This window comes from Gossypium raimondii, chromosome 8 (genome assembly GCF_025698545.1).
Source record: "Gossypium raimondii isolate GPD5lz chromosome 8, ASM2569854v1, whole genome shotgun sequence".
NCBI lineage: Eukaryota > Viridiplantae > Streptophyta > Magnoliopsida > Malvales > Malvaceae > Gossypium > Gossypium raimondii.
In genome coordinates, this window is record NC_068572.1 from 30,124,844 (window position 1) to 30,137,714 (window position 12,871).

The 12,871-nt window shown below is 30.6% G+C and overlaps 1 protein-coding gene across 15 annotated transcripts; it reads right to left on the reverse strand.

Annotated features, from left to right (window-relative positions):
* Nucleotides 1-5,281: 5,281 nt before the first annotated feature.
* On the reverse strand, nt 5,282-9,051 carry LOC105791197 (NADH dehydrogenase [ubiquinone] 1 alpha subcomplex subunit 6). 15 transcript variants are annotated; one of them, XM_052634953.1, is made up of 6 exons: nt 8,819-9,051; nt 8,573-8,693; nt 8,053-8,275; nt 6,945-7,013; nt 5,879-6,032; nt 5,282-5,635 (listed from the first exon to the last, which is right to left on the reverse strand). In XM_052634953.1, the coding sequence occupies exons 3-6, from the start codon at nt 8,263-8,265 to the stop codon at nt 5,604-5,606; spliced, it is 468 nt and encodes a 155-aa protein (XP_052490913.1). In that variant the 5' UTR covers nt 8,266-8,275; nt 8,573-8,693; nt 8,819-9,051; the 3' UTR covers nt 5,282-5,603. The 15 variants fall into 15 exon arrangements, 7 of the variants coding, with proteins under 7 accessions (XP_052490913.1, XP_012474613.1, XP_052490911.1 ...); XM_012619159.2 differs by having other exon boundaries at nt 8,053-8,392; nt 8,819-9,048; XM_052634951.1 differs by having other exon boundaries at nt 8,053-8,481; nt 8,819-9,048.
* Nucleotides 9,052-12,871: the final 3,820 nt, after the last annotated feature.

Below are 12,871 nucleotides of genomic sequence, written 5' to 3' on the forward strand. Positions count from 1 at the left end.
TTGTATGGTATAGTAAGTATATGATTTCTTAAGCTTGTAGAAGAATAAGGCAAAATTTAAATCGAGAAAATCTCAATGAAAAAAAATTAAAAAGAATGAAAAGCAAATTGAGTTGGAAAAAAACGCTCACATTCGTTCGAAAAAAAATTTCAAGCTCGGGTGATTGTACTCATGAATACTATACAATGCCTTAGTTGTGGAGAAATAAGGAAGGTGAGAGAAGTGGATATAAGGTGGTGAGCTAAATGTACATTTGGGGGAGTATTGGGTACAATATAATGTGTCAAACTATTTTCGTGCTTAACTAGTTTTGTCGAGCCTGTTCTTGAATTTCGAACCAACCTAAGCCGCAAAAAGTTATAAGTCGAAAAGTCCTATGTGACCTAGATGATACACTACGTGGATAAAAATTAAACTGAAAATTGAAAATTCTTACTTCCTATATTCTTTGAACATAAATGTACATTTGTGTATTTTTTTTATGAATAACTATGTTTAATACTCTTTGATTTGTTTGCTTTTGTAATTTATTGAACTAATCTTTCTAGTTTTAGAAATCATGAGTCAATTATCTATCAGACTAGGATTACATGTTTAGATACATTATCTTGTTTATATGGTTTCGATCTGATCTCCTATACAAAGCATGCTCAAGTATTTGTTTTCTTTGTGTGCTTATTTTTCATTTTTTTTTGTTATGCTTGCTTGAGGACAAGTAATGACTTAAGTGTGGCGGTCTATGACCTGTCGCCAATTGTAGTGGTAGTTTAAGTGCATTTCGGCACTTAACGAGTTTGTTTTCTTGGCATTTTATAATTAAGTATTGAATTCTCGGTAGAAGTAAGTTAGGAACTAAATATTAATAAAATAAGCATTTTTATGCATTTTCTACTGTTTCGATGACCTGTAAGGCTGACTCAGGCCTCAGGAGTGACTAACGGGCTAATTGAGTGTGCAAGATGCCAATTCAGGTTAGAGAATACAAGGGACGATGATCGGGCCGCGAGATAATAGAGTCCGATAGAGCAACAAAGCTGTCAAGGTAAAAAATACAATTGATGTCGTGATGAGGAGTTTCCTCTCGTCACAAAGACGCGATGAAGATGGGAAGAAATTCACAATTGTGATGTCATTACGAGGAGTCTTCCCACGTCACACGACATGACAATGGTAGGCCAAAATGGAGTTGAATCCTTGGATAGCAGTTTTGGGATAGTTCCATATTTGGACTCTAGCATTAATCAGAATATTGCATTAGTTGGTATCTAATGTATCTAGGGTTGAGTGGTCACCAAGTAGCCCGTTACCTATATAAGCAACCTTAGGGTCACCAGAATTGGTGTATGGACTTAGACAAGCAATTTTTCTTATTCAGTTTTCTTTGTATTTTATTTTTATGTTTGCTTAATTAGAACTTTTCTATTTTGATGTGAAGACAATTATGACCGGAGATTGCTTTGGAATCGCGCTTCAATATATATATTCATGAGCATTCTCTTCTATTCTTTTATTTATTTTTCGTTACTCTGGCCAATTAACCATTTTATAAATATTAAAATAGATTATTGCGATTTACTCATATCTCGCATGATTGCATTAATAAATTAATTTATTTGTTAAGTGAATATTTATCTGAAATTGGTTGTTTAATCAAGAGTATTTAGTATATTAAGGAGTGATGCCCTTGATAGAATATCGAGACAGGTGAGACTGGAAGGGTATCCTGTCGTGTATAACTTGTGTCGAGCGGAGAGATCGGGAGGGTATCCGTATGCCTAATAATAGACTGGAAAGGTGACTTAGATGGTAATCCTTAGTGAAGATGAGTCTGGAAGGGTATTCCTAGCTAAGGGTAATAAATAACTCAATCAATGATAGTTAATTATTTAATTAGATAATTAGGGATTTAATCGATCATAGGCTAGAGGCTCGCATTGTCGACACTAGGAATAGGAAATTCGATTAGGTTAATTTAGGTTTATTAATTTAATTATTTTATTAAAATATTAATTTGGATTCACACTACGAATTCGTGACTTGATTAGATTAGTATTTTCTGTAATTAATTTAATAATAATTTCTCCAACTTGCAATCCGTTGGATACGATCCTCAAAATACTTACCGATGTTTTGTTGTAAACTTTACTATATTACAATTTGACTCGTACGCTTGCGAACATCGCCAATTTAATTTCTTATATTTTGGTGTGATATTTACACTATGAACGATAACATGTTTATAGGCAGTCAATCACCCTAACTTGAAGTGGGGAAGCAACCTAGTAGGTGGAGCTCAAATGTAGAACTGATCGAACCATCCATAACAACTTCTGCATTTACAACAATCTCAAAATAGTCCCATAGGGAACAACCATACTGCATGTAGTTAAAGGCTCGATAGACTAGAAGGGGAAATACAAACGATGAAAATGGAAATTCGACAAATCCATTCCACATGTGGCCAACTAAGTATTCTATATGCTTACCATCATTGTTTTCTTTTCCTTGTAGATTGTCATCTTGCAGAACTCAGCAAATCGAATCACCTCAAAGTTCATACTATCACTAAATCGATAGTTATACGATTTTTTTTAGTCTAAGGTTGTGGCATGTACATAAGGGTCTTAGAGTGCGCTTTAGCATTTGAAAATGTTTACTACTTAGCAAATGTGACTTAACCCATCTTGTATAATATGTTTCCTTTGAGGTTTGGTAGATTTGTGGTTTTATTCATGTTTCATGTTAGAATAATTGATGATATATGCTTATATGTTTTAGCATGTGAAATATTATAGAGGTAGAAAGGATAACTAAGTTAATGAATGGTTGCAATTGAGATATTTGGATGTAATGTTTGGGGTGTAAGTTTGAAGTATGGTTGTTTTGGTTCAAGATAAGGTCATTTAGGTTCATAGTGTATAAAATGATAGGTTAATTTGTGGTAGTTGAATGACATATCTATTTATGTTTTGGTATAGGTAGATTTGACATTAGAATGGAAGTAATGAAATAAATTGATTTTGAATTAGGTTGAGCTTATGTTTGATTTGGTTTTGACTAGAATGGTTAAATGTTTTGTTTAGCATGAAGTGTTATGAATTTAGGTTGGTTTTAAGGGTACCAAGTTGTATGAATCATGTAGGTTGTTTAGCACATCTTGAGCAAGATTCTCGTCATGACCACAATTGTCCAACATCACAACGAGGAGTGGAAAGTGAGTGATGTTGCGACATCAGTATGCTTAAAGTCGCAACGTAACTTACTGAGTTGGCGACATGACGACGTGGAGATGGTGAGGTCGCGACATCAACACTGAATTTTCAAAACTTTACAATTTGGGCCTAATTCAAGCTTGGGTTAACAAAAGAGCTTTCATAAGCTCATGTGGGACCTAAAAATGATTGCATAACATATTATGTTTATGAATGTTATAGATTTTCATGATTGAAAGATTGAATGTTGCATAATTATTTAAAGTTACTCCATCAGTAGTTGTAGCATCTCATAGCTCGGACCCAACGACCAGGTTGGGTATAGGGTGTTATAAGCCTTTAGGCTATTTCCTACATAAAACCGTCACACTTAAACTCTTTTTCAATTTAGTCCTCAAATTTCAAATTCTCAGTCAAACAATTCAATTATTGGCCCAAATAAATGCTGAATAATTGCTAGAAATCCAAAAATAATTTCAAACTCCAAAAATTATATTTCTCGTACTAAATTCACTTTACAATAATTAATTATCAGTAAACCTCATTATATTTTACTTGAAATTTTGTGTAATTCGATATCGAAAATTTTGGTGCGTTGCAATAGATGACAACTTTTTAAGATTATACTAATATCACAATATTAGAACAAATGCATAAGAAAATTTGAATTGATACCCATTATTAGGTGATAAATTGTTAATATATATTATTAACTTATTTTAAGAAAATATATTCTTTAGGGTAATAGCAATTTTCTTTTAGAAAAAAATGGTTTTTCAAGGGTGGTAGTGGTTCTTAAATAGAGTGATTCTTTTCTAAATTATGGATAATTATTATTAAAATTTTATTATATAATTATTGGAAAGAGTGTCTTTTAAAAGTAGGATTTTTTTTTGGTAAATTCAATGATACTAGTTACATTAAAATTAATTAGATATTTTACAACAATAAGGATAAAGATTTAAGATTGGAGTCATGGTTAGTTTAGTTTTCAAATTTCATCATATACTTGTTCGATCTAATGGGATTAAAGAAATTCTTTCGTCGATCAAAATTAGTGTTTTGAGAATTTGACTGAATTAGCTGGTTAGACCAATTACACTAAAAATCAACCGAGGTACAGATCTAGAGATAAGGGTTGAACCGATTGACTTGCGAATCGATACAAATCGGTTGAATTGTTTTTCTCTAACTTAAAAAATGATTTTGTTTGTTATTGTTATGAATTTTTCCTAGACATCTATCTGATCAAATTGAATGAATCGATCAAATCAAGAGTTGGTAATTTAACCAGTTCGACAATCGATTTGATTATGAAAATATTGATCAAAATCATGAAGTCCAAAAAGCTCACAATTTTAGAAGAATCCCATGAAGAAAGGAGGAAAAACCAAAAAAAAATATAAAGTAAAAAGAGATATATATGTATAAAATATTTTTTTCCTTTTTGGCCACATTACAATTTTCATTGGTTGTCTTTATATTTATATATATATATATATATATATATATATAACAATTTAACTAACAACTGAATTAAAAGAGGTACCTTTAATAATAAAAAAATGTATATTCTGTATGTCATTTTATCCTCATCTAGAATCATATTTTTCCAAGTGTATTTAAGCAACTACCTCTCACTACACCAAAACAGGCTTTTTGCGGCCTTTTTTTAGGCCTTTAGAGCGCCGCAAAAAACGCCGCTATTGAATGCGTCGCTAACTTTTGCGACGTTTATTTCCATAAACGCCGCTAAAGACCATGACCTTTAGCGGCGCTTTTGTCGCAAACGCCGCTAAAGACCACGACCTTTAGCGGCGCTTTTGTCACAAACGCCGCTAAAGACCACAACCTTTCGACAAAAGCGCCGCTAAAAACATATCATGCAAAAAAATTATTTTAAGCAAATAATATTTATTTTTATGATAAATTATATTATGTTTTATTTTTTAAATTTGAACTTTAAATATACTTTTAAGTATAAATAAAAAATATTATTTAAATTAAATTTTCTATGAAAATGATAAAAGAAGGCAAATAAAGGAAGCTTAGATAATAATAAAAATTAATAAAAGTGAGAAAACGTAAATAATTAATAAAAATTAAAAATTGTAAAATCAACACCAATGGAATGCAAGCCATTGTTGAGTCTAATACAAGTGAAGAAACTAAGATCCTAAGAAGAGAATACTATTTTACTAACAGCAGTAAATGCAACTGATAAAAAATATCCATACTTTGTCCAGTATTTATATCGAAAAATTAGATCAGAAGAAGCAATCTCTTTGCACAGCATTTCAATTCCTAGTAAGACCTTCGAAAGTAGTTGATGAAAGCCGGCATACACATCCGATCAATCAGCTTTCAGTTTCAGAATTTCCTTGGCGGTCCTTAAGTGAAAATAGGGCATAGGGCATATGTTCCTACATAAGCATGAAAAATCCAACTCAGTTCAAAGACAAATAACTAGATATCGTGTTTCTAACGAATGAATGTGCATGTGAGAGTATCTCCAATATGTACTTCCACCTTTTGTCATATATTTAGGCAGATAGACAATAGATTTTACATCCCAACAACTACTGCCCTGAGTACTAGAGTTTAATCACAGAAAAATCAAAATAAAACATGAACTTAAAGGATAAAAAATTGTTCCATGGACTTACCTGCAATAAATATATCATGCAAAACAAATGATTGATTCAAAGTGTTAAGATAAATAGTTACTTTATCACAATCCAATTGGCAATAACCCAGCTTCCTTTGTGAAGTCCATCTTTTGACAGCTCTATAATTATAGCCACTCTCCGGATTCACTAACTGAGCATCATAATTTAGAAACGAAAAAGTAGTTTAGAAAATGATAATTACAAAGACTTACATGAACAAGCAAAGTAAAGTATGGGAAAATTGAAGGTAGAAGCAAGCAACTACCTTTTTATAGAAGGAGGTACTGAAGAAATGGCATAAGAACATTATCTAAACATGACAGATTTCAAAAAAAATGTACATTTGCTTGCCTGGTATAATGTGCATTATTTTCAATTAATAAATAAATAAATGGGGCTAAAAGTATGAATGAAGTTATGAAGCTAACGGATTGTAAAATGTTCTATTTGGTATAATGTGCATAGTCAACACAGTTAGCAGTTTAACTTTTATGATTTCCAAACACATTTTCCCTTCCTTTTTTCTTACTATTTAAACCCTAACCATGCAATCTCTGGATATATTCAAGACAATACACTTCTTAAAGCAAAATTTTCAAGATAGAAAATACACTTCTATTTGTCAAACAAACCTATCATACACCTAACTAAGAAGTTTTGGTTTGTCTTCTGTTGAAAATGTAACTTCATGCATGGGCCTGCATCAGCACCAAAGAATGTAAATTTCACCATCCAAATGGATAGAAAGTATATATAAAGCTTCACCAAAAATGACAGAAGCATCGATATGTGAATGGTAAAGCAGGAAGATTCTCATAGATGATTTTATATGCACAAATATGATGTCTAAGAATTAAAAAGAACAAAAGCATATTAACAGATCAATTGAGTCACACTTGCTGCAGTCAATGCCAAAACTAATAATTGAACATTTACACCAGTATATCAAAACTAATAATTTGCAGACCAATTTTTCATACACAGTAAATCACGTGATACAAGAAAATAAAATAATATAACAAATAATGGAAAAAATGCATCATTAAAGAAGTAATGAGCTTACTTGCATCCACCGATACCATGTTCTAACACATACCCAAATAAGGGTATACGATATGACCTTCCAAGGGTCCTTAAAATATATGGAGAAAAAAACAAACATAATAAATGTCATCAGTTTCTCTAGAGAAAACCTGCAATACCATTTATACACTAGAAGCAGGTTTGATTGATCAATTTCCATAGAAACCACCCCAAAATAAGCTTTAAACCTCATTCTCAATGTGAAAAAAAATCATTTTTATTTGCAGCACAAATTATATATGATTAATACAAATGGTTCATTTTGATATGCAAAATAATCCTCATTCACCATCAACAGCCACTGTATCATCTGGCTAGAGTACAAGAATTATTCAAGATGAAAAAACAAGAGGGTTAAACCTTAGCTTTCTCCATGCCATTCAAAGGACTTCAAACTCAAAACAGCTTATCGAAAGATTACATCAATGGACATTCAAAACAAGTTTAAACTGTTCCATTTACGATTTCTTAGCAACATACGGATCAAGCCAGAGTAATTTGTACACAAAGCACTAGAAAGTAAAAAAGACAATACTAGAACAATTGTTCACGAAGCTATTGAAATCCCAGTTTAATGCAAACATTTCATTTCAGAAAAACTCATCAGTATTCTCCAAATTAATCTTCGAAAATATACCATCAATAAAGCTCTTCTTAAATCTCATTTCCAGTCCCCCTCTTGATCAGAGGATAGAGCACAATGAAGGCAACTCATGAAATAAATCTGATTCAACAGCATAATTTAGCATTCCCGTTAAATATAAAGACATCGAAATCGAAACTACTTTCCCAAAACAATAAAAAAATAAAAATATCCAACCTTTTCCATCACAATCCTACATCAACTAAAGCTTAGATTAAACTCAGATTTCAATAGGATAATGACCATTCCTTGAATAATCTTATTTTTCATTATTTTATTTTCTCTTAATTCAAATTAGCTATAAATTTTATTTATTTCCAGAAATTAAGTGCAAGCAATACAATATTTTCCTAACCCTAGGAAAGATACAATTTCCCAAAAGTTTAACAAATTAAAAATTAAATTAAATAAAAAGGATCTAAAACGGAGAGATTGGGGAACGGACCTTAGGGTTAGTAACATGAGAGTTCTTACGGATCTCGGAGGAGATGGAAGAACGGAGCTCAGATTTGGTGACGACGTCGTCTAGGTTATAGATATCCATAATAGTGGGGATTGATCGACAAGCTTGTCTGAAGAAATCGAAGACCCGGCTCCTTGCTTCTTCCAAACTCGCTGAGTTAGGCGGTACTTTCACACTCCTCAATGTGAATGCCATTTTGGGTAATCTGAGTTCGAACTCGACTCGTTCAGTGACTCTTGAGTCAGGAGGTGAGAGGGATAATGTGGGAGGAAATGAACTTAGTACACCTATTAACAATGTGAAGACTCCAGAAGCCCAAATGCTGCCGTTTAATAGTAGTAGATTAGTCCATAGATAATAGACGGACTGAGGTTTTGAGCCGGGCTTTAGTTAAGATTTTCAGTCTCAACTCTGGGTATAATTATTTACTCAAATATCGTTATTTCTCAATATATTTGCAACTTGTATTAGCAAATTTAAGCATAAGATTAGGAAACCATACCTCTCTTTTCTGTCTTAAAGATTCTTCATCTGCTCTTTGTAATGTTTCTCAATATACTGCTTGACGACGCTTGATTATTCCTCGATGACCTCGTCTTATCCCTACAGCAGCCCCAACATCTCTAACAAAAATAACCGGCAGAAACATTAGAAGAGAAAGGGGTCTATTTCAAAACGACAAACAAGATTGAGGGAGTGATGAGCTTATTGTTAGGCAAAAATTAAAGGAAAAATGAAAAGTATTCACTTGAAACGGCGGATAACTGATTGGAGAGGAGAAGAAGAAGGGGAAGTAGAGAAAATGGAGGAGTTCAAAACGATGAAGAAGGGGTGTTTTTTTGTTAAACGTTTGTTAGGGTTTGGAATGGAAAACTGATTTGTACTGGGAAGGGAACTAAAAAGATTGGAAGATGGAGGGAGAATCAAATATTTTCTACGAGAAAATATTGTCCGCCATGGGAAGATTAGGGATTTCAGGGGGGAATTAGGCGCCATAATTTTAAAGTAAAATGATTTTTGTGAAATGCTTATTTTTTGCGGCGTTTTTCATAAAAATGTCATAAAAATTATTTTATTTTAAACAAAATGATACCGTTTTGCTCTACTAAAAATCTTTTATTTTGTCTGTTAAAAAATTATTAGTTAAGTGATTTTATAAAACATTTTTATTATTTTTATAAATTGAATTTTTATTAAAAATTAAGTAATCTCAAAATAAATATCGTATATTTTAATAAAAATAATAAAATGGCTGTAATTAATTATTAAGTTAGAATTATCCAAATTAAATAATTACTTATATATCCATATCATTTTATCTCATTTTATTTTTGTATTTTTTCTTATAATTTGGTCCTATCCAAATTAAATAATTAAATATATCAAATGGTTTAGATTAAATATTTTTAAATATAAAAGCATTAATTGATTGTATAAAATTGTATCATTTAACAAATTTGAAATAAACCTTAAACCCTAAATCACCATTCAATATACATAAAGTCTATCTATTATATATCTCTTAAATAATATAAACTATACTCATAATTTTAATATATTAAATTTATTATTATCTCTTTTACAATTATATAAGAACATATTTAATATATAAATTTAAAAAACTAATTAATCTAAACCCTAACTCAACCCTTGAATCCTTAAATCCTAAACCCTAAATCCCTAACTCCTAACCCTTAAACCTTAAATCCCAACCTTAAACTATAATCCCTAATCTATAATCCCTAAATCCATATATAATTATTTGATCACGGCGGGGGCAAGGCAAAACACGCAAAAAACTGAACTGGATAAAAAAAATGAACTGAGCACTAAAAATACTGAACCGGGATGGGATAAGATGGGGATATCCTTGGATATAGCTTATATCGATTTTGAAGAACCAAATCTTCACACGATTTTGAAAAACTAAATTAATATTATCTCTTTTACAATTATATAAGAAATTAATTAATATATAAATTAGAAAACACTAGTTAATCTAAACCCTAAACCATAAACTTAAACCCTAAAACCATAAACCCTTAACACATAACCTCTAAACCTTAAACCCTAGCCTTTAAACCATAAACCATAAACCATAACCCCTAAACCATAAACCATAACCCCTAAACCATAAACTAAAAACCCTAAACTGTAGTGATAATTAATTCAATATTTTAAAATTAATACTATCTCTTTTACGATTATATAAGAAATTATTTAATATATAAATTAAAAAATCAGTATTGTATCCAAAAAACTTTAAAATTATTTTAAATATTAGTATTTTAATTTTTCCATTTTAACAAATATTTTAAATTATTTTAAATCCCTGAGCATTAGCGGCGCATTTTAAAAAACACTGCTAAAAGCCCTGAGCATTACCCCTAAAAGCCATGAGCATTAGCGGCGTTTTTAGGGAAGCGCCGCTAAAGCTCTAAGCATTAGCAGCGCTTTCTTAAAAACGCCGTTACAGCCCTAGGCATTAGCGGCGCTTTCCAAAAAACGCCGCTAAAGCCCTGAGCATTAGCGGCGCTTTCCCAAAAACGCCGCTAAATCCCCGAAAGCTCAGGCTCCAAAAAACGCCGCTAATGCTTGTTTTTAGCAGCGTTTTCCAGAAAGCGCCGCTAATGCTCGATCTTTAGGGGCGTTTTTTATCCAAACGCCGCTAAAGGCCTGTTTTGGTGTAGTGTCTGCTTTTACAGTCTCTTGTGATTATAAGCTAATGCCCAGCCACTGGACTAAGTTAATCTTAACATACTATACAAATGACAATTGATAATTATTAGGTACAAACGTGAGACTAAGATGTCCATTCTGCAAAAACTCTTAGCAACTAACTTTCTCCTAGTTTTATCTTTATTTTGGCCTTTCATTCTCAAATTTTCATTTGGCAAACACATGTTAAATGAAAAAACAATGATAAAATATAATAAGTCAAAGAATCTTATACTCTATGTTAAAACATAGATCTTAAGGAAATTTTTGAAAAAAAAATGCCCAAGAATGATTTGTATATATTTTGTTTTTGTATTTTTTTTATTTATAGGAAATTGAATTATTACAGAATGTTACACCCATTCGTGAGAAACCAAACATGTGTAACAAATCATGTCATTCCTTGATTGTTGCTGCCTAAAAGATAACTGTGGTACTCTTTGCGTGAATATATAAGGAGAAAGTGCTTTTGAATATTGCTTCACTTTACAAGAGGAAAAAGATACTTGTATCTGTAGGTATCATTGTTAATTTGCTTATTTTTATTAAAGGCTACAATCTTATTCCACCTTTATTTAATTGCTTTCCATATAAGAGATCAAATGAAACCCTAAACCCAAAAATGAATAAAAGTTAAACTCCCTCTCTTCTCTCTCGTTTCCATATCAAATCATATATATCATTTATATATATAATATAAATTAAGGTACAATAACAATTTTGGAACACACAAGTGACCAATAAATATATTTACATAAATTTAAATTAATTAAGTTTTGAAATGAACTAATCAGGATTAATCCGTAATATCTTTTATATATGGAAAGAAACAACTTACCTACCTACAAGAATTCTAAATGAATTGTATTATCATATAATTTGATAAGGGTTGTTATTGGTATTTTTATATGCTTGTTAAAATATAGAAATTATTAATTAAAATTTTGTAAGTTTTAACATTTTGACAATTTTACGTAATTAACATCTCTAATTTATTATAAATAAAAATAACAGCTCTAAAAATAAAATTTAATTTACAAAATTATTAAAGACAATATGTAACCTCTTTAATTTGATAATATCTCAAAATCACAAATTACAAGTTACTTATTAAAGATAAAAAGATATTATTAGACCATATAACTTTCCCATAATTAATGGGATATATATGTAATAACAACTAAAATATATAAAATTTAATTATCACTAAATTAGTCACCAAAGTTCTATACCTTATGCAGTTTTCAAACCATTTTATTACATTAATGAAGTTAAAATATAGGATTTTAGTAACTTTCAACAATGAAATTTAATTTCATGCAAAACAAATCTACAATAAAAACATTACATAATAAACAAAACATGCTATTAATTAATTACCATATTACAGAAAATGAAAATAAAAGGAAATTCAAATGTTTTTCAAACAAATTTCAATTCAGATTTTTAAATGTTTATTATTTTCAAACATTTATAAAATAAATAAACATAAAAAAATCTCGTGTGTTCACCGCTTTAGGTGTGACCTAAGTTCGAATTGCACTAGTCGCGTTGCTGTTAAAACTTTACTTTTCTCATTCACCAAAAGAAAAACCAAACATAAAAATTTTCAAAAGATAAGATTTTAAACCTAGATTTATGAAAAAATAATAATGAAATTAATAAAAGGTACCCTAGATAACATATTTGAAAAAGTCGCAATAAGGAAGGAAATCAAATAGATACCTTCAACATCAAAGCATGATGTCTATCCAGTCGCATGAGCCAATAAATCTAAGGAACTTAATAAACCAAATTAAAAATAGGTTACAAAAACCATTAGCCTCCTTGATTTTCTTAAAAAGGAATCACCCTTTGCAAACACAGAATCACCTTCTAAAACCATTATTGCAAATCTACTCTTTAAAAGGTAATACCAAAATTTTAGAATCTTCTCTTTGTCAAGGCTGGTTTCAAATTCGTGCACATCAAAGATAAAACGACTCCCAAGTATACCATGGATTTTGAAAAATACGTGAAACAGGCTGAAAATATATTATTTATTAATTATCATATAACAAAAAAAAAAAAAGGAAATTCAAAT